At 36.0% G+C, this 24,011-nt stretch overlaps 1 protein-coding gene across 3 annotated transcripts in view; it reads left to right on the forward strand.

Moving 5' to 3' along the window:
• NFAT5 (nuclear factor of activated T cells 5) overlaps nucleotides 1-24,011 on the forward strand; it is a 79,606-nt gene that overhangs the window by 27,456 nt on the left and 28,139 nt on the right. The window contains exons 2-6 of one of the 3 annotated variants that reach the window (XM_062586792.1): nucleotides 5,885-5,997; nucleotides 11,145-11,206; nucleotides 11,668-12,226; nucleotides 17,129-17,321; nucleotides 23,091-23,281. In XM_062586792.1, coding sequence (XP_062442776.1) covers nucleotides 11,697-12,226; nucleotides 17,129-17,321; nucleotides 23,091-23,281 — 914 coding nt within the window. In that variant the 5' untranslated portion in view covers nucleotides 5,885-5,997; nucleotides 11,145-11,206; nucleotides 11,668-11,696. The remainder of the gene's footprint in view (nucleotides 1-5,884; nucleotides 5,998-11,144; nucleotides 11,207-11,667; nucleotides 12,227-17,128; nucleotides 17,322-23,090; nucleotides 23,282-24,011) is intronic. The other 2 variants (XM_062586791.1, XM_062586790.1) reach the window with 2 other exon arrangements.

Genomic DNA, 24,011 nt, shown 5'->3' on the forward strand with positions numbered 1-24,011 from the left:
TATTCAAAAATATTTTGGGCATGTGTTTCTAAAATTGAAGATTTTTAATAGTCAATCTGCGTCAAAGTTATAGCAGCAACTGAACCCTGCAGAAACATAGATCTAAACAAACAAATGAACAACCTTACCCACCCTGTTACACTCTAAATCCACAGATAGAAATGAACTGCTAATTAATTCTGTATCTAACAGAGAAAACTTGAACACTTGAGATGAATGGAACTAAATGTCTATTACCTTCAGGTATTTACTGTCTGTTAACAGCTGGTCCGGTTCCTTTCAAAAAGCTAAGAATGCCTTAGCTGTGTTTGGGTTAAACTGCAGCACAAACAATTTTCCTTAATGAAAAACTGCAAAAAATAGTGTAGGGGTTACCCTGGAAGAAAGTGACATTCTTTTAATTAAGGACAATTTTTTCGATGTCAGAGATACTGTGGCTTCATAAAGACTTTAGGGTGGCATAGGCTGGCACTGAGGCTGACAGAAGTCTTAATTTGTGTGCTACACAGTGAATTGGACTGAGGAGCTGATCCAGGTTCCAGTTATCTTGGATTGGTTCTGTGGGTCAACTGGCTGTGAGTCTCCGCAAATGCTTTTGGTGGCGTAAGGAGCGAGGGGTAGGAAGGAGCAGTACAAAAAGGTTGAGCTCTAGCTTCTTTCAGTGACTGTCAGTTTGTGCTGGTTTAAAATACTTACTGAACTGTGGTTTTGGATGATTGTGAGGAGACAGTTTCTGGGTGCTATTAAAATCTGGATTAGTAGTATTAGGTATAAGAAACTATAGTGCTCTAAGTTGTTGTTTTTGATTTTTTTTTTTTTTAAAAGAAAGAAGGAGCAAAGATTAGTTTTGTTCTCATTGCTCATTTCACCCTCCACAACAGTGAGGGCATGAACGATTGAGTCATGATCTTTTAGTAAAAACGCATCTTTGATGATCAGGATAATTAATCAACAGTCAGCTGTACTGTGTGCACGGGTAAGAAAGATACAGTCACCAACCCAAAGCACTGTAGCTGGTGCTTTTTAAGGGGAAGTGCTGCCTAACTCCCTTAGACCTATATGAACCTTGTAATTTGGCCAGTGAATGATACTGGATTTTTTTTGTGTGCAACTTGTTAGTTTTTTGTGCATTGCTCCACAGCATCTTAGATAACTGTTTGCTTGAGAAACAGGTCAGTAAGCTGACTACATTTCAAAACTATAAACACAACAGGAGGCTGAAAAGGACAATTCCTGCTCCTTTTTCCAGTGTAAGAGAAAAGAGGGAGAAGATATTTATTCCCAAAGATGGAGAGGATAGTTGGGTATTTCAGGTAAGCGAGAGGCCAGACTTCTTTTCTCTTTAAAACTGGGAATTAATCTAGGAACATAGGGAGAAACATCCATGTCTACAAAAGTTTTAGGTGAGGAAGCAAGAAGTGTAGCTCTTCTTTACAGTGGATCCCAATGGATTGGTGTGTAGTCATAGTCCCCACTCCCACAGATTTCTGATCTAGAGTTGCCATTACTGTTCTTTTTCCAACAGACTACTGATTTGCTTTTGGAAGGAATGATGATTTGTGCTGTTCCATTACTGCCACACAGGGAGGATTCGTTTTTACCAAAATAAGGGGACTGGTGGATCAACAATGCTCCAAAACTTTTCCTTTCTTCCTTCCTGTTGATCACAGGGCCACGGGAGAAATACTACTGTGGTAGTTCAGCTATGCTACCACAATTTTCAAACTCTGGCTCTGACAGTAACGTGAAGCCTGGATGTGCTGGACTCAAAAATAACAGGAAGATGAGTCTGGGCTTTGTGCATGTCTGTATGTTTTTATAGGAATATTATAAATACTTTTCTTAAAAGACCAAGATTGGCTATTCATTCGCTTATCTCACGTCTGTAACAACAGAGCCCAGGCATGCTTTCAAGTAGCTGACATTGTGCAAATAATAGGTAAGGAAGAAAGATGACTTTGGCAACCTGGAGCTCTAGTATCACAAGCCAGATTGTTTTGAAATCTTCAGCTTGTTTTTTGTAAGGGTGTTTTGTCAGCTCTTACTTTAAAATACCACTGTTCTTCTGAAATGATAGAGAAATGATGGAAGTTCAGTCTCTGTAGCACTGTAGGTAATCTCGTTTACTCTTTGGTCTTTAAAACAAGGGCTAATTTGAAATGCTACTAGCACATTGCATAAGTCAATTATAGGTAAGTTACTTTTGATAATGAGAAGATTATATTATAGGGAGCAATCCTAAGTGAGGAGAACTTTTTCTTACTCTTATAAGAGTTTAACAGAGTTTATTCTCTGCTTTCTAAAACACAGAGTAGCATAATATCTGGCTGAAATTCATTCCATATAAATAGCATTATAATTGATATATATATACATTGCTGCAGTTAACTTCTCTGTTTTTTTGGAGGAGCAGGATGGGCTGTTCTCAGCTGTGAAGACCTTGCAGGGACAGACTTTTAGTTCTTCTTTTTAAAATTTATTTTGCAATTTACAGAACTTTATAAAAAGTATTAAAATAGCATGTTGCTAATTGGATTTTTAATTTGTTAATAATGTATATCATATTCATCAATCCAGACAAAAAGGGTATTACCCACTCTCTGAATATTGATCAAGCAGGTATAATTTAACAGAACTCCAGGATTTTGAGCTGCAATGTTCATAACCTAAGCTGCTATCTCAAGCTCTTAGATTCTGCTATACTTTTGAAAGCAGAAGGGTGTAAAAGGGCATGCTTTTAGCTCTACAAACAGTGCTCTCTGTTTGCTATTTGAATTACTAGTGTCTTTGTTCAGGGGATAGGGAAAAGAGTGGTTTCCTGGATGAGGTACCATGAACACACTAAATATGAATCAGTTGATAGGATCTTCAAATGCATGAAGAGGTCTTGCTGAGAAATACCACTAAGCTGTGCCTGGAGAGTTCTCATATGATACAAGTATGGCTGAAGCTTTAATAATGCCTTCTTCCCAATAGCCATTGAGTTAAAATAAAGTTGAATAAATGCTTCAAATGCTTAAAATTCAAAGTGCTAATTTGAGTCCTTTCCACAAGGTATCTTTCTTGTTAGTAGGTCAGCACTTTGTTCCTGTATTTTGGGGGCAATTCAGATGCGTTTCAGCCATTTACTTTAAACAGTGTTGCTATTTCATTCTTTTTCTCTAGTACCAAGAATGCTCAAATCCTCTGAACCTTAGTAAAGCAAATAGTTAGAGAATCTTGATTCTATCCTTGTCATCTATTCTTTTTTTCTATAGTAGAATCTTCTATGAGTTTGCAGGATTTTGGAATGAGATTCTTCAACTTGTTGTTGATCTTTTATGCGGCTTTCCACAGGATCGAATATAACTGTCTTCCATGTTTTTCTTATTGCTCCTCAAGATAGTATTTCCTACATTGTTTTGTTTCTGACAGTTTCCAGTTCTTATCTCAAATTGAATCCTCCACAAAAAGACCAGTGTTCTTGTAGTGATAAAAGGAGAACAAATTTTGTTCCATTGAACATTTCTCCATTGAAATATATTCTCTAAGCTCTTTTTGCGTTCTTCATATTTAGATACAATTAGTCTGTGATGAATGGAATTTTGATTGCTCGAAACACCTATATTTTTATCCTCAGGAAGTATTTTCTAAATGATGAAATCTTTACATGTTTTTTGGTCAAATCATTTTATATTTCCCTTTAAGTAAAGGGACAAACTGTTTATTCCAAACAGGAATAGTTAGCTATTTTGAACCAAAGAACTGTTATTGAAATACTTGCCTATAAGCATTTTTTTTAACCTTAATGATGAAAATAAGGCTTTACTTCTCAATTACTACAGTGGAGAAATGAGTAACTATTTGGATAGTCTGTGGTGTAGAGACCAGGTGCTGAGGAATTGGTCATATATTTTCTTTCACTACAAAGATGAGGCTTTTTGCATCATTCTAAAGCTAAAAATTCTAATAAAATTTCAAAATGGAAATGCATGGGGCTTTTTTGAATAGGTAGAATCTGAATTCTTAATTTTTATTTTAATTATTTATTTATTTTTTTTAGTTTATCATCCTTCTGGGTATCGTTAGTCAGTTCTTCCTCTTGATGAAGAAATAATTACCTTCAATTTCAAAGAGTATCAATGCCAATATTAATTCTACTATAAGGTTTTATAATTTTATGCTGTAAGTGTTTATGGGGGGGGGGGAGGAAGTGGAATAGGGTTTTCTTTTCCTTCACTCCCATTCCTGGGAGGATGCTTTTCAGAGCTGTATCTATCTTGTGCTTATTTCAGTCACATGTCAAATACTTCTTTCTTACAGAATTAAACTAGATCATAATGCTCTTTAGAACTGTATCACCGTGTTGTGGTGTATAAGTACAGTGCCCAGGCCACTCTGGCTTCTTAGCAGTAACATATGCAGGAACAAATTTAATATTTTAAAGGTTACTCCTGTAAATAGTGCACATCTGGCTCTGGTAGAGCTGTCGTGAAGACATGTTCACTAGCTTAGGATTGGTTAGTCCTTGATTTAAGTATGGAACAGTGAAGACAGGGAGAAGATTCCTTCATCATCCTGAACTGTCTTCTGGTGAGAATTCATGTCTGGGAAGTGCTAAAGAATAACACTTCTCTGACAATTAACACACTATGGAAACTTTTTGACAGTGTTTGTTCTCTGTAAATGCAGTTAGGACATTGTAGCTCTCTGGGATTTTTGTATGCACTGAGTGTTTTGGGTTGTGGGTGGTGTGAGCTTTGGGTTGTGAGTATGGGTTTGTTCTCCCCTCCCCCCCCCCCCCCCCCGATCCAGTCTTGTTCTGTTCAGTTAGCCAGGTAGTTAAGAATAAGCTATGATTAAGAAATTATGTAGCTCCTGTTAGTAAGGTATTGAGTCTGAGCTAGTAACCTCTTCTCAGAGCCAAGCTGGATTAGCTCAGACTTTGTGGCATACTCTCACTCAACTTCTGGTCTACATGGAAGCAGACTTTTCTTATATTTGCCTATAAAAATCATGTAGATGTAGCCTAGTTCCTGTCTTTTTTTCCAAATTAAGTTTATTTTCAATCTTCATGATTCTTATATAGCTAGTAAACCCAAAGTTTCCAGAACTGCTCAGTCAGACAGTTTTTCTGTTCTGAGAGATTCTTGGTGGCAGGTTCTTGCACTAAGTGGCTCATATTCTTGCATGGAGGAGATTGGAGTATTACTTTGTGATAGCAATATTCCTTGTTCTTTATTGAATAATGAAAAAAAAAAGTGGGTGAAGGGAAAAAAGAGAACAATTTAATGTGCTGTTATTTGGGCACTTCCTTGAAGGGGGAGCATTAAAGATCCTGAAAGCTAAGAGAATTTCATAATTCCCTAGATGAAAACATAGATCTAGGAAAAGAAAGAGGTTGTTTCTTAAATGGGATGTTCTTTGTTAGATGTGTCAGTCAAAATAGCATCACACAGCCACTCTTTTAGGATAGTTGGTTATGGAGGGAAGCAGAGGAGATGACAGCTGAGAGCTTGAAGACAGCAGCTGAGGAGGCCTAGAGTTCTGACTTGCTTGTGTGCATCTGATTATCACTGAGTGGGGAAAAAAAATCTAATAAATGGAATTGGTGGGTGTGAGCCACTAACAAAAGTTCCACTTAGATATTTAAACTGAACTGTTAATTTGATTGGTTGTAATTTATAATAAAAACAGATTGATGTATTTACCCAAGTAATGCACTGCTTGGTTCAGCATGTGACTATAAAGGGAACTTACACTGTTGGGCTTAATGTAAATTAAATTAACCTACCTATTTTGAATCTGAGTGCTTTTAATAACTGGTGAATTGGATTGCTTTATTATATTTGCTGGGATGCTAGTTTTTTTTTTTCTCTATTAATACACTTAACTTGCATTCTAGCTCCGCCATTCAGAGGCAGGCATCGTGTGGTGGGTTGTGTGACAGTGTCTGTCAATAGTGAAGACAAATAGTGCCAGAGACACTTAACCCATCCAATCTCACCCAGGGTATAGGTCGGTCTTGTTTTCAGACTTCTTCATAAGTCTCTTTTCTTTCTTTCTTTTTTTTCTTTTTTGTTTTGTTTCTAAATAGTGGATTGATAACTGATTTGAAACTAAACTCTTTTTTTTTTTTTTGGAAAAGTTTTTGACTTTACATGAGTAATACCAGAAGAAAAGTAGAAACCCAGGTTTGGCATGTGAGGTGTTGAAAGCAGGTTTGCAGCCACTTTGTAAGTTCTGGTATATACCTTTAAAACTTATGGCAATATAAGGATTGATGCTGGAAATCTTAGAACAAAATCGAAGATTCTATACATGAAATTGTTCTTCTGTGTCCAGTGGGTCTGCAAATAAACATATTAATATACAGAACTTTTATCAAGAACAAAACATGTTAGATAAATTAACAGTTCAATAAAAGGGTATACTTTATTTATTAAACTTACACAAGAACTAAAACTCACCTTGTGTGGTGAGTTTCAATTTTTGACAATGTCTTCTGAACATACCATAGTGGATTGCACAAGATGCAGGCTAAATTATGAGAAATATGGCAAGTTCTTGAATGGCTTTTTATTTGTAGTGGCTCTTCATGCACAGGTGGCTGGAAAATAAAAAGGCCTTCAATTCATTTGCATTTACAGTCTTGAGCTTTCCAGTCTGGGAAGTTATTTGCATCGTTCTGTAGCTGCAGTTAAGAAAAGATGTCATTAGAATGACATTTGTTTCTTTTGGAGGATTTGGTAGTCTTTGTTGCATTGAAGTATCTTTTCGAAAAGAGTGAACAAGGATTTCAGGATTGTCTCTATGTGAAGTTTATCTAAAGACAGGATTCCCTCAATGTCAAATGGTGAATGGTGATATATAAAATTTATATATGTGTGTATATATATATATATATATATATATATATATATATAAAAATTTTTCTCTCCCTTTCAGAATTTTTTAAGGGCTGAATGCCTTGTTTGACTTCACAAGATAATAAGATATAGAACTATGTCATTGCCTTAGTTGATAATCAGGAGGTAATGAATTTTCTTTGTGCAGTGGTTTGTTATTGAAAAGAACAAGACTGCACTGATTTGCTCATGAGGGTGCTCTTTGCTCTGTGTTCCCTTATTCTCTGATTTTTAGCAGCATGTGTTTGTGCCACATGTGTGTTGCATCACTTCTTCCACTGGATGCTTTTTGGCTGCTTTTTGTTTTCAGAAAGAACCTGAATTATTCAGTCTCTTGGTTGTGAATGTAATTTTGTTCACTGCCTGAAAATAAGGTAAATATTTGGGAGCAGTAGACACCCTTCTCAACCTTTTGAGAAGCAAACGTACAAATGACTGATATGAATAACTGAATATAATTTCTGTGAAATTTAGTCTTTCTACAAATAGTGCAGAGTTATTTTTGTTTGCATTCTAAACTCTGACACAAACCACTTAGTTTGTTGGTTATTTTTAGTCTTTAATTTGTGCACTACAGAGTTGCTTATAATTAATGTATAAATTATAATTCTAATACAGAAGAAGAAATTCCCGATATTGAACTGCCTGCTTTGTACCATTCTGCCTGTCTTAGTGAAGAGAAGTTTGTAGGACAGGCAAAAAAAAAAAAAAAAAAAAAAAAAAAAAAAAATCTGAACTACTTATTTTAACTACCTTATTTGGTATGGAGATAGTAGACAAAATAGGTTCAGGAGGTTTAGTTTTAACAGTGATCAAAGTTGCTCTAGCATGGAAGTACTATATTGCTTAACAAAAAAAATCAACTTATAATGCTGGTGCATGTTTCATTTATGATACGGTGGCTGTATATTTGCTGTAAAATGCACTTGGCTTTTCTATGTGTTGTTATTCTGAAGCAATTTTTAGTTCTGAGATTGTATTAAAATCTTCTATCTTATATTTCAAAATGTACATATTCAAACTATATTTATACTTGTGGCTGCAAAGCACTATTAAGTTGCAAATGAAAGAGCCATATGTGACAATTCTCTAATATGTATCTGAAGAAAGTAAACCACAAATGAAAGAAGTGCTTGAACAGGGAAAAGCATGCATTTTCACTATAACTTAGTAGACTATCAGCCAGATGTGCCCTTCTGATTATATATTCCCTAGTCTATTTTGTTTATTTTACATGTTGGGGAAAATTCCATTGTTAGGTCCTCAATGAAAGGAAGCACAAAATGCTTTCAGCTTCTAAAGCAAGATCAATCAAGATTCAGTAACCAAAAACTTCAGAATGAAGTTTTTTTTTTTTCTGTGTAGCATATTCAACCAAGAGATCCCCATTGTGTATCAGATAAACACATACTTTGTTACTGACTTTACAATAAATTTATAAAAAACAAAATGGGACCATGTGAAATATATAGTATTTTATTCATTATAGTAACTTTGCAAAGTTACTAATTTTGTTGCTCTCATTTATGTACTTCTTAGTTTAAAAGAAGATAAGTTGGCTAAAGGCCTGCTGACTCTGAGAGAAAGCCTAAGGTTACTCCATTTTTAGTATTTGCACAATCTGAAATGTTCATAACAGTTACTAAATATATCCACATAAATATACTTTGTATTTATGTATTTGATTTTCTAATATAGCCAACTTATTTCATTGGCTTTAATATTTGTCATACTTTCCTATATATATTTTATATTATATATTATACTATATATATGTTTATATATATATTTATATTTTATTATAATAGAAAAGGCACTGGCCTGTATCTGCTTTATAACACTCGGATATTTGTGGATGATAATGACATTCATTTGAGTGTATTTGGCTGAAGAAAAAGGAAAGCTATGATTGTTTAGCTTGATATTATTGTCTCCATAATTTGATTCTATTGATGTGCAGGGGTATCTTTTGATAAGTGGGCAAGAGTATAACCAATTTGTAAAGAACAGTATTTGTTTCCTTATATGTGTGTATATATGTATGGATACACGTACACGCGCACACTGTCTAGAAAAAGAATGGACGAGCTCTTATCTTGGGAGCTTGATAGCAATAATAATTGCAAGTTAAAGTACTGCTAAATGCTGCACACTAAAAAAAAAAAAAAATACTGTTAGCTGTGTTAGCTTTATGCTGAAAAGTATTTTGTTTAGTGACTTCTTTTTTTTCCAGGAAAGTGAAGGAAAAATGCAACTGTTGGATTTTTGGACAGGATATACTTTGAACCATTTGATATGCAGGGTATGATCAGTGTTTGGCAAACCTATTCCAATGCAGACCTGTGTATGAATTGCAACCTTAAGTTTTTCTTACAGATATTTTAAAAGACCTTTCCAAAATACTTTCAGTTTTTGCTGCAAAAAGATGATCTTCAGTATTAAACTCTCTTTAGGAGAATCAGTCTTCCAATTCTAAAGCCTTGCTACCTGGTTCAACATACACAATTATTTCCATGTCAAAGTCCTCTCATGGACAGGAAACCATGAGATGTTCATATGCTGTATTGTACTATGCATGATACTTAGTTTTATTTGATTAAAAAAAATGATTTTTAAAAAGGGGAAATATTGCTATTCAGTAATCCAGTGCTGCAGCGTTATTGCTGAGTGCTTCATGTATTCCGTTTGCAAACATTTGCATGCAGCATATATGCTGTATTCTTGCTGCATATTTTATTTGCAGTTGAATGAATAAATGCTGAATGGAAACTAATGTGATTTTTAACAAAAGGTAAACATCTCAAATAGCAACAATCTCTCTCAACTCAAAGTGGCTGCAAATCAGCTCCTAAATATTGTCACTGAAATTAATATCTAGACTTAATAGTTCTTACCAATCCTATATGTTTTTGGAAAAAAAAAAAAAAAAAAAAAAGCATTGCATTAATGCATGATATAGAAAGGATAAATTTGCCTTTAAATTGGAATGCAGTTCAAAGTGACTGAATTGTCCAATTTCAGCCACTGTATTTGCCAAAGAACAGACTGGAAAATGGAACTGGTATCATTCAGCTGTTCTGGGAGGTTTTGGGAAGGGACTTCTACATGGATAAAAGCAGAGTAATTTATTGATAAACTGTAATGATAATTAAATTTTTCTCTGCTCTAGTCTGAAATAGTTAGCTTTAATTTCATTTAGTGCAGAAAAGCTTTAACAAACAATATCTATCTAAAACTTCTTTATCATAAATCACTGATTACTCCTGTAATCACAAATAGGCTGTTTTTTAGGAAGATTTCCTAAGTTTTACTGCTGGTTAAATATATGCATCATGGCTGAATCCTACTTCTTTATTCTGTTATTTTTAAATGGCTTGAACTGGATCAAATAGTTCAAATATCTCTAAACCACTTAGATTTGACAAATTTACATAATAATTTGGTTTGTTTTCTTTTAAAGCCCTGAAAAACAAAGATGAAATCTCATGTTTCTTGTAATAAAATTAATAGTATATTACTGATTAGTTGAACACACATTCTATAATACTTCCAAGCAAGTTTGTTTGCAGAATTAAGTAGTTTATATGGTTTTTGCTTATTCCATAAGATGTTGACAGCAAAGCATAAATACAAAAAATTGCTCCACCCCTTTAGAAAGTTTGAATCTGAATATTAACTTGTTACTTATTCCTCAGCAAGCTACAGTTAAATTAAATTAAAAGGCTCATGTTTATCATTCTTACTACTTCCTCTGATACATTTTAGCCAGGGCTTTAAACTGATTTGTCCATAAAAAGTCTTCTGTGGAAATGATTATGCTGCTCTCCAGAAATCTTCAGGGTTTTGTTTTGATCATTTAACTGTCCTTCCACGTATCTAAAACAGATTGATGTGTAGGACTCCCAGAGAAGTCATATTCCCTGTTTAAGTTCTCATTTTAATGAATTTTTAGAGGTCTATCCCAAACTTTCTCTGTAATGATATATGTTTAAGGGACTCAGCTAACAAATTGCAATAACTGTAATATAGAACCCCAGAGACTGAAAGAAAAAAATTTCATGTCATCTTGTATGAGCATATCACCAATACAGATACTTCTTCACTATTTGGAACCTTCAAAATAAACAGCTATGTCATTTCGACTGATACCAGTTCCATTTTGCCTACCAACTCAGTTGATTTTATATTTTATTTCTCATTTATGATGGAATAATCAGCAGCTCTTTTCTCATTTATTTTCTCATATTTTTATTCCAGGATTTGCCTCTGAAGCAGGGAGTGTCTGCATTAAAAATGACCTGTAGTTCTCTGCTTCATAGGTTAGAAACTTATTTTAATATTTAATGGCTAAGCACAGTCCCGTCTTTTTCAAAAACAAACAAACTAATAATAAATGGTTTAATTGGCATTGAATGTGGACTATAAGCATTTTACTTTGGGGCTTCCGTTATTTTAGATGAAATGGTTTATACAGAAGTAATTAGTCCAGCTGACACAATGAAAGCTCTGTTTACTTGCAGCCATTTTTATGAATTAACTATAAGTTTTAAAACGTTGATTACAATACAACGCATTAAGTCTTATTTGGACATTTCCAAAGCACTGTATTTGTTTGGCTGTATCGCTTTAAGCATTTACATTCTAAAACTTACCAAATTCCAAATATTCATTGGGGGAAAGAAATCAGTTCATAAATCACTTTTTTTTTTCAATGGGACTGCTATAGCCAGCACACATAGAACCATGTATCTTGTATTTACTTCTGAATTGTACACCGCAGATGCTTCTTCAGCTCCTTCCTCTTCCTCCATGGGCGGTGCTTGCAGCTCCTTTACCACCTCTTCCAGTCCTACCATTTATTCTACCTCAGTCACCGACAGCAAGGCTATGCAAGTGGAGAGCTGCTCCTCAGCCGTGGGGGTAAGTAACAGAGGGGTAAGTGAAAAGCAGTTAACCAGTAACACAGTCCAGCAGCAGCAGTCAACGCCGAAGAGACATACAGTCCTGTACATCTCACCACCACCTGAGGACTTGTTGGATAACAGTCGGATGTCCTGCCAGGATGAGGGGTGTGGATTGGAGTCAGAACAGAGCTGCAGTATGTGGATGGAGGATTCACCCTCCAACTTCAGTAACATGAGTACCAGTTCCTACAATGATAACACTGAGGTGCCACGTAAATCACGCAAACGAAACCCAAAGCAGAGGCCAGGGATCAAACGTCGAGATTGTGAAGAATCCAACATGGATATATTTGATGCCGACAGTGCCAAAGCGCCTCACTATGTCCTTTCTCAACTCAGCACGGACAGCAAAGGCAACTCAAAAGCAGGAAATGGGTTGGTATCTACATTTTTTTTTAAAGCTCTATCACCATGTATAAAAGCAAACTAATAAAATGTTCTCTCCTCCCACCCCCATCAAGTGTTCTACTTGGGTTCTCACCTAAGTCCTTCCCTGCTGTTCCCTTTTGCATCCTAGCCCATGATAAGTTCTCATTAGATTTACTAATCTGTGTTAGAAGATAGCACTAGACTTTCCTGTAGCGATTGGATGTGGTGCTGAAAATATCATCTCTGTTTTTGTTTACATTCCATTTATAAAATGGCAATGAAACAAATCACTTTATTTAAAAAGAAAAGCACAAGTGGACTGGATGCATCCTAAATCTTGCAGTGTTTCAAAAAAAATGTGCAGGATTTTATGTGAGGATTTCAGTCTACACTTCATCTACCTCTGTTTGTCTCTTTCTCTATTTATCAAATAGAGTGATAGTAATAGAACCTAATGACTTGTTAAGACTTCTCGTCATTTAAATTAACATATCCTTTTTTATAAAATGTTAAAATTATATATATAACTAGATTTTGTTTTTTCTTGTGAATTCACTTCTGTATTTGATTTTTGGAAATAAATCTCTAATTCTGTTTCTCTGTTTGCTTCTGGGTTGTGTGCATGTGTTTGTATTTGGGCATGCCTAGGTGATGGTCTCTCATCTCTCCCACTTCACACTGTTCACTAAATGCATTTCAGTAGTTGCTTAACAAAAAAAGGTCCATCAGTTTACAATAATTTATTGAGATATATTTTAACTTGTGGCTTCTTTAATATTTGCATAACAGTCAGGTGGATAGATTGGACTTTTTGATTTTTTTGGAGTTTTATTTAGTTCTTGGTTTTATATATGTGCTTGCAGTATATTCTAATGTTCATCATGGTAGTGGTGAATATTAAAACTTGACTCATGGGAAATATGAGCTTTGCATATTTCAAAAGGAAAGATCCTGGAGTCTGTGTTCCCAGGGTCATTGCAGTTCCATACTTAAAATTTCACTGTGAGAAAATGATTCTGAGAAACTCTCCAGAGTGTGCTGCTGCTTCCTGATATAGTAGATGCAGCATTTGGAAAAACAGAGTTAGCTGGTAGCAGAAGAATGATTGGTACAGTCACCCATTCTTTTCTCCTTAGACCTACATTGACAGCAAATGCAACTACAGTAGGGTTTTTTTGGTACCTCTTTACAGCAAATACACTAAGTGTGACTGAAGTTGTCCCGCAGCTCCCACTTTCACCAGTTGAAAATAGTACTTGATAGAACCTAAGAAGCAAATTAGTGTATATGAACACACAAAGAAGTTGCTTGGAACTAGAAAAGCATTTCCTCCAAGCACAAAAGAAGTCAGTCAATCAGTTACAAAGACAAAGAAAAAAAATTATCAGAAGGCAAGAACAATGTGATCATAAATATAATCTCTAGGCAGAAAGAGGAGTAAAGTTTGGAATGATAGATATGCTCTCTAGTTTAAAAGATGGTGAGATCTTTTATTTCCTAAAATATTAGGGGCTAACCAACACACATTATAAAAAAGATTTTATGCTCATCTAATCTTGCATTCTTAGAATACTGATGACAATATTGATTACTGTGTCATAAATAGGTTGAAATATAGCAAAAATTTCATGTGGTAGGACTGTCTTTTTAAATAAAAGCTCTGGGATAAGAAATGGCTAATATATTAAAGTAGGAAAGTTAATTTTGCAGTTAAAATACAGAGATTTAGCATTATGAATCTAGGTCACAGTAGTGACTAGATTTTTTTTTTTTTTTTTAACTTTGCAGACTGATGGAGTATATCCAAGTGAGGTGATTTATTTTTGGCTTTAAGAAAAAAAGAAGGGAATGAACAATTACTAATTGGTGAAGTGGAAATAGTGTTTGCCCCAAAAGAGGCTTTTAGTTGCCTTTCAGAGCTAGAAAAAAAGTACTTCTGGAGGAACTGTTAGAATTCATGAAAGCTATCTTTAAAAGGTTTGAATTGATGGAGATTTAGAGGAAAGATGCTCATATTTCAGTTATGCTTGGTCTCGCTTTCGCTTTCAGGTCTTCATTTGGAACAGCCATGAAGCAAGTGCAGGACCAGACAAACATTAGCTTATTAGATCTAGTGTAATAGAAGCATATGGATTTTGACTTTTTTTTTTCTTAAAGAAAAGAAGTGCTAGCTTTGAAGAGACATTTTCGGGTAACAACTTAGCTAATAAATAATTGTGTGTGTGAAATACTACTTTTGCTGTTTATATGTACTTGGATGTTACTAGTATAAGTTTCCTAAATTAAAAGGATGGGTAAATGATACAGCCTCATAATTTGAGGAGAAAGACCAATGAGAAATTTTGGTGAAGACTTTACAGTTATTTTCACACATTTATAATCTGATTTAAAGTAACCATAACTTTAAGTTTCTAGAAGGAAATGTTGCAAACAACTGATAAGCAACATCTCTTCACACAAATGTGATGTATAAAGTATTAGTATCTTGGCAATTTAGGTAACTTGGGTTTTAGGAGTAAAGGAATTTCAGGAAAACATTGAGAGGCCAGAGTATTAGTGTTACACTATTTAAAGTCTTGCATTTTGAGCGTTAAAAGTGAATTTAATTTTGGCTGCCTTTCTGACTCTTCCCTTCAAAATTCAATAGTACTGTAGTCATCTGTACTGATTTGTGTAGCTGGAATTTGCAAGTGTAACAAGATCAGAATAAGTAGTCCGTATGATGTATTTATGCTGTACATTCTCCTGTGAAATTACAGTACATAACTTGCCTAATTAAGGCAAATAAAACATGAATTCCAGACTCAGAGTTTTGAATAATGTGACTGTGTTCATAGTAGCTGAAGTTGCTCAGCATTCCTTTTCAGATTCTCTGTGGGAAGCTAATAGATTTTTAGTTGTGTAATTTAAAATTCTGAATAAGAAAAAGAGAAGACATTAATTGAAAGTTAGTATTTCTTTTAATTGTCAGAGTAATGTTCTGACAGGAAATACAGTGCAAGTCATGCAAAAATATTAATCAAATTCAAGCTTGTTAGATTATCATTTTCACTAACAGCACTATGGTGCTTACAAAACCTGTGATATACTAAATAAACTGTATATGCTGCATAGGAGGAGAATTTAGTGTGTTTTATTTTCTTAAAAGAAGATATGTTTTAAGTAGCTTTTTTAATTTTATATTTTATATATATATATATATATATATATATATATAAAAGCTTGATTATATATAGTGGTTGATTATATAGCAGAGTGATATGTTTTGTTATATTTTGGTTTTATTTTTTTTTATACAATCTCTATCCTCCACATCTTTTCTGTTGCTATTGAGAGCGAGCATATATGACAGCCAGATTTGGTCAGGGAAGTGCACTGAGGTTCTGTGCTGAACTTGGACTGAGTAAGCTATAGGCTCACTGGGCAATTTCAGTCCTAAATGGTTAACCTACATGAACATAAAAAAAAGGGTGACACCTCATAACAGCTCACCAGCCTGCATTTTAACCTTTTTTGTTACTGTTATTCAAAAAGCTTGCAGGATTTGCTAGAAGTAAGAGCATGACAAATGGGACATGAGTTGTAGTACAGTCAAGGGACAAGATCTCCATTATTCCCTAGAGTAACAGAAGCCCCTTTTGTAGGAAAAGCGCTGTTAAACTGTGCTTTGGGATTATTTGTATACTATGAGGCCTTGTGCTATTCCACTGTGCAGCACGAGTTTTAGGAAGGGTGTTGAGATACGTTAGTGTCTGTTGGTAATTGGGAAAATAACACTGTAGGTTACTCTAAGGTCAGTGAAAGAGCCATATAGTAGTAAAACTCTCAGCAAATGATTTTGAAGAAAAAAGCATTTCTTGCACCAGTCTGCCTCAGAAAAAATCCTGAATAAATTACTTTTGTATGTTGTACACTGAAAGAGGATTTGGTTTTTAGGCAGCTCATACCTGCTGTTTTTAAACTGTTTTCTTCAGTCATTAAGCATTAGAAACTTATTTTTGTAAGTAAAAATAAATACTGCATTCTGCATGAACTCACTGAGCCTCTTCCTGTCATGTTTGCCATGTCATGTTTATATTTGCTAATAGTAAATGGCTTTGCGAGAGTTCAGTTCAGGCTAGTTATACAAAATAGTTATGTGTAAGGTCAGAAGTTTTTCTCCCTTTTGATTTAAAGTGGACACAAAGTGATCAATTAGAGAAAGTTATACTTTGGAGGGCTTCTTCATTCAGGTTTTAATTATGGAACTGATCACAAGATACGGTATACTACAAGATAAACACCTGGGAGGAGACTGTCTTTTTGCATATACTGCAAATTTAAAGTTAATGCAGTTATGTCAGATCTTTTTACAATAATCAGTTTATTTTAAGATAAGTTTATCAATCTTTTGATAGAAGTCAACATTTGAGTTTGCATCAGTATGCAAGTTCAGGAGGAGATAGGCATGGGGCTGTCTTCCTGTTTGAAAAAGTAGTATCATTTAACCTTAAATCCATTTTCTCTCTCTCTCTCTCTCTCTGTGTGTGTACATATATTTGTAACAGAAGTGAAACAGTTTATGCAATGAATATCAGACTGTATCATATGCTATGAAAATAGCAGGTTATAAGCCTGCTTTGGTTTGTTAACATATTTTAATGCTAATTGCTTTTCCCTTCATTTATGTTCACTCTCTGAAAAGCAGTTCCTATCTGCAGTGGATGGAAGAGGGAGGGAAGCACCATTCCTCTTCATCCTGCAGGTTTTCTTCTCCGTCAAAGAGAGAATTACAAAGTTTGCTCTTAACTATAATTTCTCTGTTTGCTAATACACACTCTTTATCTTTTTAGCCTTTCTGTGATTTAGTTTGCTTTAATTGGAGAGCTGCTTATAACATCTTTTCAATGGTCTGCTTTGACTTCTCAGAGCATCAGAGAGCCAGAAAGGAGCAGGAGGGAAGAAGACCCCAATGTTGTGTGGTCAGTATCCTACTAAAAGTGAGGGGAAGGAGCTGAAGATAGTGGTGCAGCCAGAAACCCAACACAGGGCTCGTTATCTGACTGAAGGCAGCCGAGGCTCAGTGAAAGACCGGACACAGCAAGGTTTTCCAACTGTAAAGGTAGGCTGTTTAGTAATAACTCATGCAAGTATCCCTTTCTAAGGGATATTTTATTAGAATGGGAACTGGTTCAGTACAAATAGGGCCTATAATTTCTATTTCTTAGAAGGAAAAGTACAGTCTCTTCACTGTACTGTAGCACTATATCTTGTGCCAGTTTAGAGTGTATATATTACTTTCATAATGAAGTAACAGAAGGCAGTAATTTTTAAGTTAAGACAGTAATTACATCATCTGTGATGCATGTCTTGACTACCATTACATGAACAGTGTAAACAGGAAGACACTTGAAGTGTATATAACTGACACGATACAGTTATATAACTGTTAAATTGCTGCTGACAGTGTGGTCATTGTTATGCCTAGTTGGTAAGGACATAAAGCTAGGTTTCATTCCAAAAGATACGTAAATTTTTTTTTTCTCTGAAAAGTATCTAAATCCATATGTTAGCTGTTTTTCAAGCAGAGTCATAAAGATTTGTTAACTGAGATGTGCTTGTACATCTTACTGCTCAGTATGGTTAGCAACAGTGTGAAGTATGTGTGGATTAGAGCAACTGGTAATTGGGGGAAAGAGAAGAGGAAGTGGTTCTATGCATGCTTAACAGATGCAACCTGTTTCCTATATTGGTTTGGTGCCTTATAGTTTGTTAATCACTTGCTCTGAGGCTATGGTGAATGGAACAGAGGCCTGAGTGGTGGCCTGATTTCAATACTTCTGGCCAAAGAAAGGTCTGTGTAGAAGCAGATGCAGTCAACAGTCCAGTGCCTGGTTGCATGTGTGGTGTCTTCAGCAAGAATCTTTTATCACAATGTCTTGTTTAAAAGGGAAAAAGGCGAACTAGTGTAATTCACCTGATTCAGAGGAGGGAAAAATTTTTGTGATCAGGCTTGCTAGTCTGGTGAGGGCTTTAAGGCAGGTTCCACCAGAATTGGGACCGAAGCCCAGAGGTAGGAGAGGAAGAACTGCAAATTGAGGACATTCATGAGAAAGAAGGCTACAAAGAGGGTTTTCACTTTCCTGCTCAAAGGGATATTTTTCAGAGGCTCTTTTCCAGTGTCTGTACACTATTACAAAGAGTATGAGTTTGAAGGTTTTTTTTTTTTTTTTTTTTTTTTTTTTTCCCTTCCCTTCCCTTCCCTTCCCATGTGTAGTCACAGCGCTGTGACTCCCCTGGAATTGCAGAGACTTTGGATTGGATAGGGCACAGGGCATGACTGCTGGAATGCAGTCATGAATGGGCACTGGGGAAATCATGCCGTATGGTACGGAGCTCCTTGACTGCACAGAGCTCCAGCATGAACCTGGAGACAGACCAGTTGAGATCAAAGGCGGAAGGAATTTTGGGAGATTGTGTAGAAAGGTGTTAGAGACTACTTGACCAGGAGGAGGAGAAGATGACACTTTCTACAAATAACTAACAGGAGCCTCCTGCTCACCAAGCCTTCTCCTCAGGAAGGATTTCAGCCAACTGTGCATCTGCAAGGAAGACTAAACAATCTTTCTTACGTAGGAAAACCAGAAACTTTGCAACTGTGTTGGTGACCGTTTCCTAAAGCAAATGGTAGGGGGGCTGCTATGCTTGATCTGAGCAGGGGAGAAACTAAGCAAATGTCACTATAGAAGTTGCAGTGCACCACAGTATGATTGTTATAATAAAACCACTTCAGCATTGTTTTCTAGTCTGGAACAATTTTTCTGTGCATAAGAGTTCCTAAGAAGAATAGACATGTAGCATCTCTCTTCTTGTCTCAGAGTGCCATCTAGGTTTTTTAATTCCTGTAATTCTTAGAAAGGGAATTTTCTAGTTTCAGCAGAATTAAGACTCCAACTGAGAGTTAGAAAAGTGTGTAATGTATTATTATTGAAAACATGTATTCACAGAAGGGAGAAATTACATGTAACATTAGACTTTCAGGCAAGAATATATTCAGTGCTGTAAGCTACTTACAAAGTTATCTTTTGCTGTAGGAGAGCTTAGAGTTTAAATACTTCTTCTGACAGCTTGGAAGATGAAAATTAGTTCCATACTCTGTGGTTATGTTTCTTGCTCTTTCATACATAGTTCCTTAGGGCGGCTGCTTCATCAAAATTTTTTTTTAAAAAAAGTTGTGGCAACAAGTCAGTTATAGAATGAGAAAACTAAGGCTTCTGTTGTTTACAGCAAAAATCTTTTTCAAGCTACCTGTTCACTATCTCAACATTTGCATTATAGAGCTAGAAAACTCCTCATGTAACAGATTTTTGTTTTGTTTTTTGTTCTATCTTGTCCCTCAGATGGATTTCATAACATAAGTTCTTCACAGATAACTAAGATTAGTCAGCAGTTGTCTTAATATTCCTTTCTGTGCATAAAAATTAGTTGTGGGCATGTGACCCAAAGATTAAAAAAAAAAAAAAAAGAAAAAGTTGCCTGAAACTGTAAGTGTGCCTAAGGAATTTGCGATCCAGTTCTGCAGTGGCTAGAGATTATTGTGAGTTTGAACTTTCTTTAGTTTTAGACTTTTTGTTTATATTAATGTCTTGTCAGCAAAAAAGCCTCAAGTCAGGGAATTTTTACTTCATTTAACTTTTTTGCCAGGTGACACAGACTTCTAATCACTGATACAGATATTGAGAAAAAAGAAAACCTAAACAATCTCGTAGTACCTTTCTGCCCCTTTTTACCAGGCTCAACTTAAGCAAAACGCCTATCTGTCCTTCTTTGTCTCAACTTTCCTCGTTTTTGCAACTGGTCACACTCAGTCTGTACCCATTCCTTTGAGGGCCATGTATGTAACAATTTGTCTGCCCCTTCTCCAAGCTTCATACTGATTTCCCTCTAGTCCTTCATGATTGTTAATGTCTCCACTTCAGCATGGTTCCTCCACAGGCCACAGTCTGTCATGGCTCTCTCTGCCCCAGTGTGGCTCACCAACAGCTGCAATCTGTCTTTGCCCCAGCATGGAGTACTCTGTGGGCTTGCCAAGGGCGTTCTTGCTTGTCATGGAGCACCTCCTTCCAAGAGCATATCTTCAGCTGCGTGTCTGCTAAGCAGTTTCTCCTTCGGTGTGTCTCCTCCAGTATATCCCTGCATGTCTTTTGGCATGTCTCCTTACATGTCTCTTCTCCAAATAGCTGCTGCCCTTTCTTAAAGATCTCTGAGCAAGCAGGGGCATTATGTGCTCCTCTGGCTGAAGTTTTGGCATGCGATGGAGTGTTTACATTGGTTTTGGAGCTAGCTGGAACCACTGTGATTGTACACAATAGTTCATGGTCTCCTCCCACACAGGTCACCCCTGCTGCCCTAAGCTACTGAAACCCAAATACTGATGCCCAGCACAGCGCTTATGCCTGAGCTGTGTTAGAGCACGCATGTGTGAGCTGTTAGCTTGCTCATGTATGAACACAGTAAAGTTCAGTAAAAAGTAATACATCTCAGAGAAGTCTAATGAAGAAACTGGACTTCAGACAACTATCTTGGCTATCATGCAGATAGGAAAGGTAGAAGACATTTCCTCTCATGTTTTCTTGGTTTTGCCACTCTGAGAAAGCAGCAAAGCAGTTCTTGATGACAATTAATATACCAGGTCCACAAAGAAATGTTTGTTTATTGTGCAGGCCTTAAAATCTGTGCTGATAAAGGGGGTTTACAAGTATACTTGTCTTTGAAGTCCAGTTTGACTGTGTCGCAAGCATCTCCAACACTTTACCCAGTCTTGATGAGCAATGCGGAAAACCAGTAAAGAAAAGAATCCATTCATATACCCCTGTTGCTATGGTGATTTAGTGCTCATTTATTTGAATTTTCTTAGTGGGCCTTTGTTCATCTGAACTTCGTTTTATTTCTTCTCCCAGTTACCCTTCAGTGCCGTCAGTGAAAATTCTCTGTTCAGAAGAATCTACTGTCATTGGATTTCTGGAAGTTCAAGCTTGCTTTACCAGTAGGCAAGCTGGTTCATACCCTGCATACAGAAGCCTGGCAGGGTTGGACAGTCACCAAGAGGCAAGGGCTATTCAGCAAATCTGAACTAGAGAGAAAAAACTATATAAAGAACAATTTGTGTGTGTGTGTGTTTAAACGTAGGATAGAACAGTATAAATTGCTTCTAGTTCAGTAGAGAATCTGTGCCTGGTCTTCTCTGATAGCACTTGTGACAGGCAACCATCCAGATGGAGACTGAGAAGGAGAAGCAGGTTCTGTGGTTTGTTTTTTTTTTTGTTTGTTTGTTTGTTTGTTTGTTTTTTTGTTTGTTTTGGTTTGGTTTTTTAACCTCCTGAACTGCAGGGTATACAGTCAGTTTGCAAGATGAAAACTGTTTAAGCCAACCTTAGACTTGTCTGACAAAAAACAGATTATCCAGAATGGAAACTGTATGTGGGAGGTACTCCAGCCATCAGTTAAAACATGTTCTCTTGCTGGTAATATCACTAGAATAATTACTGTCCAGCCAAGATGATGAGAGAGGCTGTTACACGCATTTCATAGTGTCTTCAAACAAGAACACAGTGGAGGGAAAACAGCACTGGTTAGCTGTTTTGGTGCTGTCCTTGCCAAAGCAACCTTGTTGATATGGCACTAAAACAATTCATTGAGCTCTCTACCTAAAAGGAGTTCAGTTAAAATACCAAAATGGACCCCTCCACACTCCTTGACTCTCTGTTCCCAGTCTTTCTCCTCAACAGAGCCTGCTGATTAGAATGACATTGGTAGTTCTAGCTTCCCAGAAGATACTTACTACATCAGTATATCCAAAATCTGGCTGAGGTTTGTCCGTTAGTGGTCTTATTCCTCTATCTTGAATGTTTTCAAGAGGAAATCAGTAGAGTGCACCCAACTAGAAAACAAATCATTACTTTCTCTAGAAACTTTTCTGTAGGAGAACAGTGGCTTTCATTACAATCAGATATCCATGGCTTGCTTCATTTTAGAATTCTCTCTTCTGTTTTTTTTCTTTTTCCAAAATACACAGAAATTTTCTATGAGATCCCAACTTACTTTTAAATGCATCTTCAAGCCTTTCTTTCTAGCTGTTTATTAAGCCATCTCCTTGCATGCTAAGGAGCAAAGTGAAGCTTTTGGTGAGAAGTCATATTAAGAAAAGGTTCTCAGAACATAGGGAACCTAAGGGACCTAATGTTTTTCAGAGGGCAAATGACTGTCAGAATTATCCCTCTGGTGATTTCAGAGTTCAAACATATGCTTTGGATTGGTAACAGTACCCTTGTTCATTAGCCTAGGTTTACTGAATCTGTAGGAGAGTTGTGGTATAGTACTTACTGTGTCCCTGAACATTCAAATTAACTGCAGTGTTGTTCAAAAAAAACCAAATGCTTAATTTTTGTTTTATAATGTAATGTTCAGTGTTTGTTTGTTTTATTGGAAAACTAGCAGTGCAGCATAGGAGGACTTTTAGGTATACTGAATCTGTTACAGAAATGATACTAACAGTGGGATTTTGCTAATGAAAGAAAAAAGCACTAAGATATAGTAACCTTTTTATACCATGTTCCTTTCTGTGTTCCTTTTCTTTTTTTCTTGAAAAAGCAGTCTTCCTTTCAGCTGTGTATTAAATGAGTTGTTTGTTTCTTTTCGTGGAAGAACCAGTGACAAAAGATTAAAAATATTAATTACCGTTCTATTTATAAACTAGATTAAATGCTGCTTCTCTTAGAATTGCTTCTAACATCATTGGGAGTAAATTCGCTTGAAAGAAGTTCAGCTGAGTAAAATGTTTCCTTGCTTAATTATCAGTAGAAATAATCTAGATTTTTTTGCTTTGTTTCAGCTGGAGGGTCACAATGAGCCAGTAGTGCTGCAGGTATTTGTGGGTAATGATTCTGGTCGAGTGAAACCACACGGATTCTACCAGGCCTGCAGAGTAACTGGAAGAAACACAACTCCCTGTAAAGAAGTAGATATCGAGGGAACTACAGTTATCGAGGTTGGACTTGACCCTAGCAACAATATGACACTTGCGTAAGTAACTTCTTATTTACTTATGTGTTTTAGTGTTTTCATTTATTGGCCCATTTTCAGAAACTGATTTTCCTTTTTAGGTTAGTGGAGAAGATAGTATGTTAACAGTTTAAAGTGTGAAAACCTGAGCACACATCAAACATTTAGTGGAGCTACATGTTTAAGAAAACCTCTTAAATTCCATTTCTTGTTCTTGTTTATTATACTTAATACTTTGTCTTTCCTAAAACGTTTTATATTAACTTAGTTATATTAGAGGGTCTTAAAAAAAAAAAAAAAGTGCATATTCAAGTGCTGTATGGACAGTGTTAATCACTAACCAGAAGAGAGAAGAATGAGAGTACTTTACTGGGGTCTTCAGATCCTATATTGAGGAGGTAGGCCCAAAGGGATTGGAAATGGTGGCTGGTGAGGCTAAATTCTTCCAGGATTTTCTCTTCTCTCTTCATTTGTTCCATTTCTGTCATTTTCCTCGGTTAGTCCTTTGTCAGGAATGACTGCCTAGTGCTTTGCTAGCTTTACAGAACTTACCTGGTCAGGATACAGGCATCATTTTGGGTATATAATGTTTTGCAGATGCATTTAAACAGTACTTATTTGTTGTTCAGAAGAGATGAAGTCTGTCTGAAGGCATACTGTAGGAGATTTTTGAGCAGCCGTGTCTGCCTGACTGTTTTATTTCACAAGAAACTTCTTTTCTTTCTATGGATATGTGTTTGAAAGCCACATG

Source organism: Rhea pennata, chromosome 13 (genome assembly GCF_028389875.1).
Source record: "Rhea pennata isolate bPtePen1 chromosome 13, bPtePen1.pri, whole genome shotgun sequence".
Lineage (NCBI taxonomy): Eukaryota > Metazoa > Chordata > Aves > Rheiformes > Rheidae > Rhea > Rhea pennata.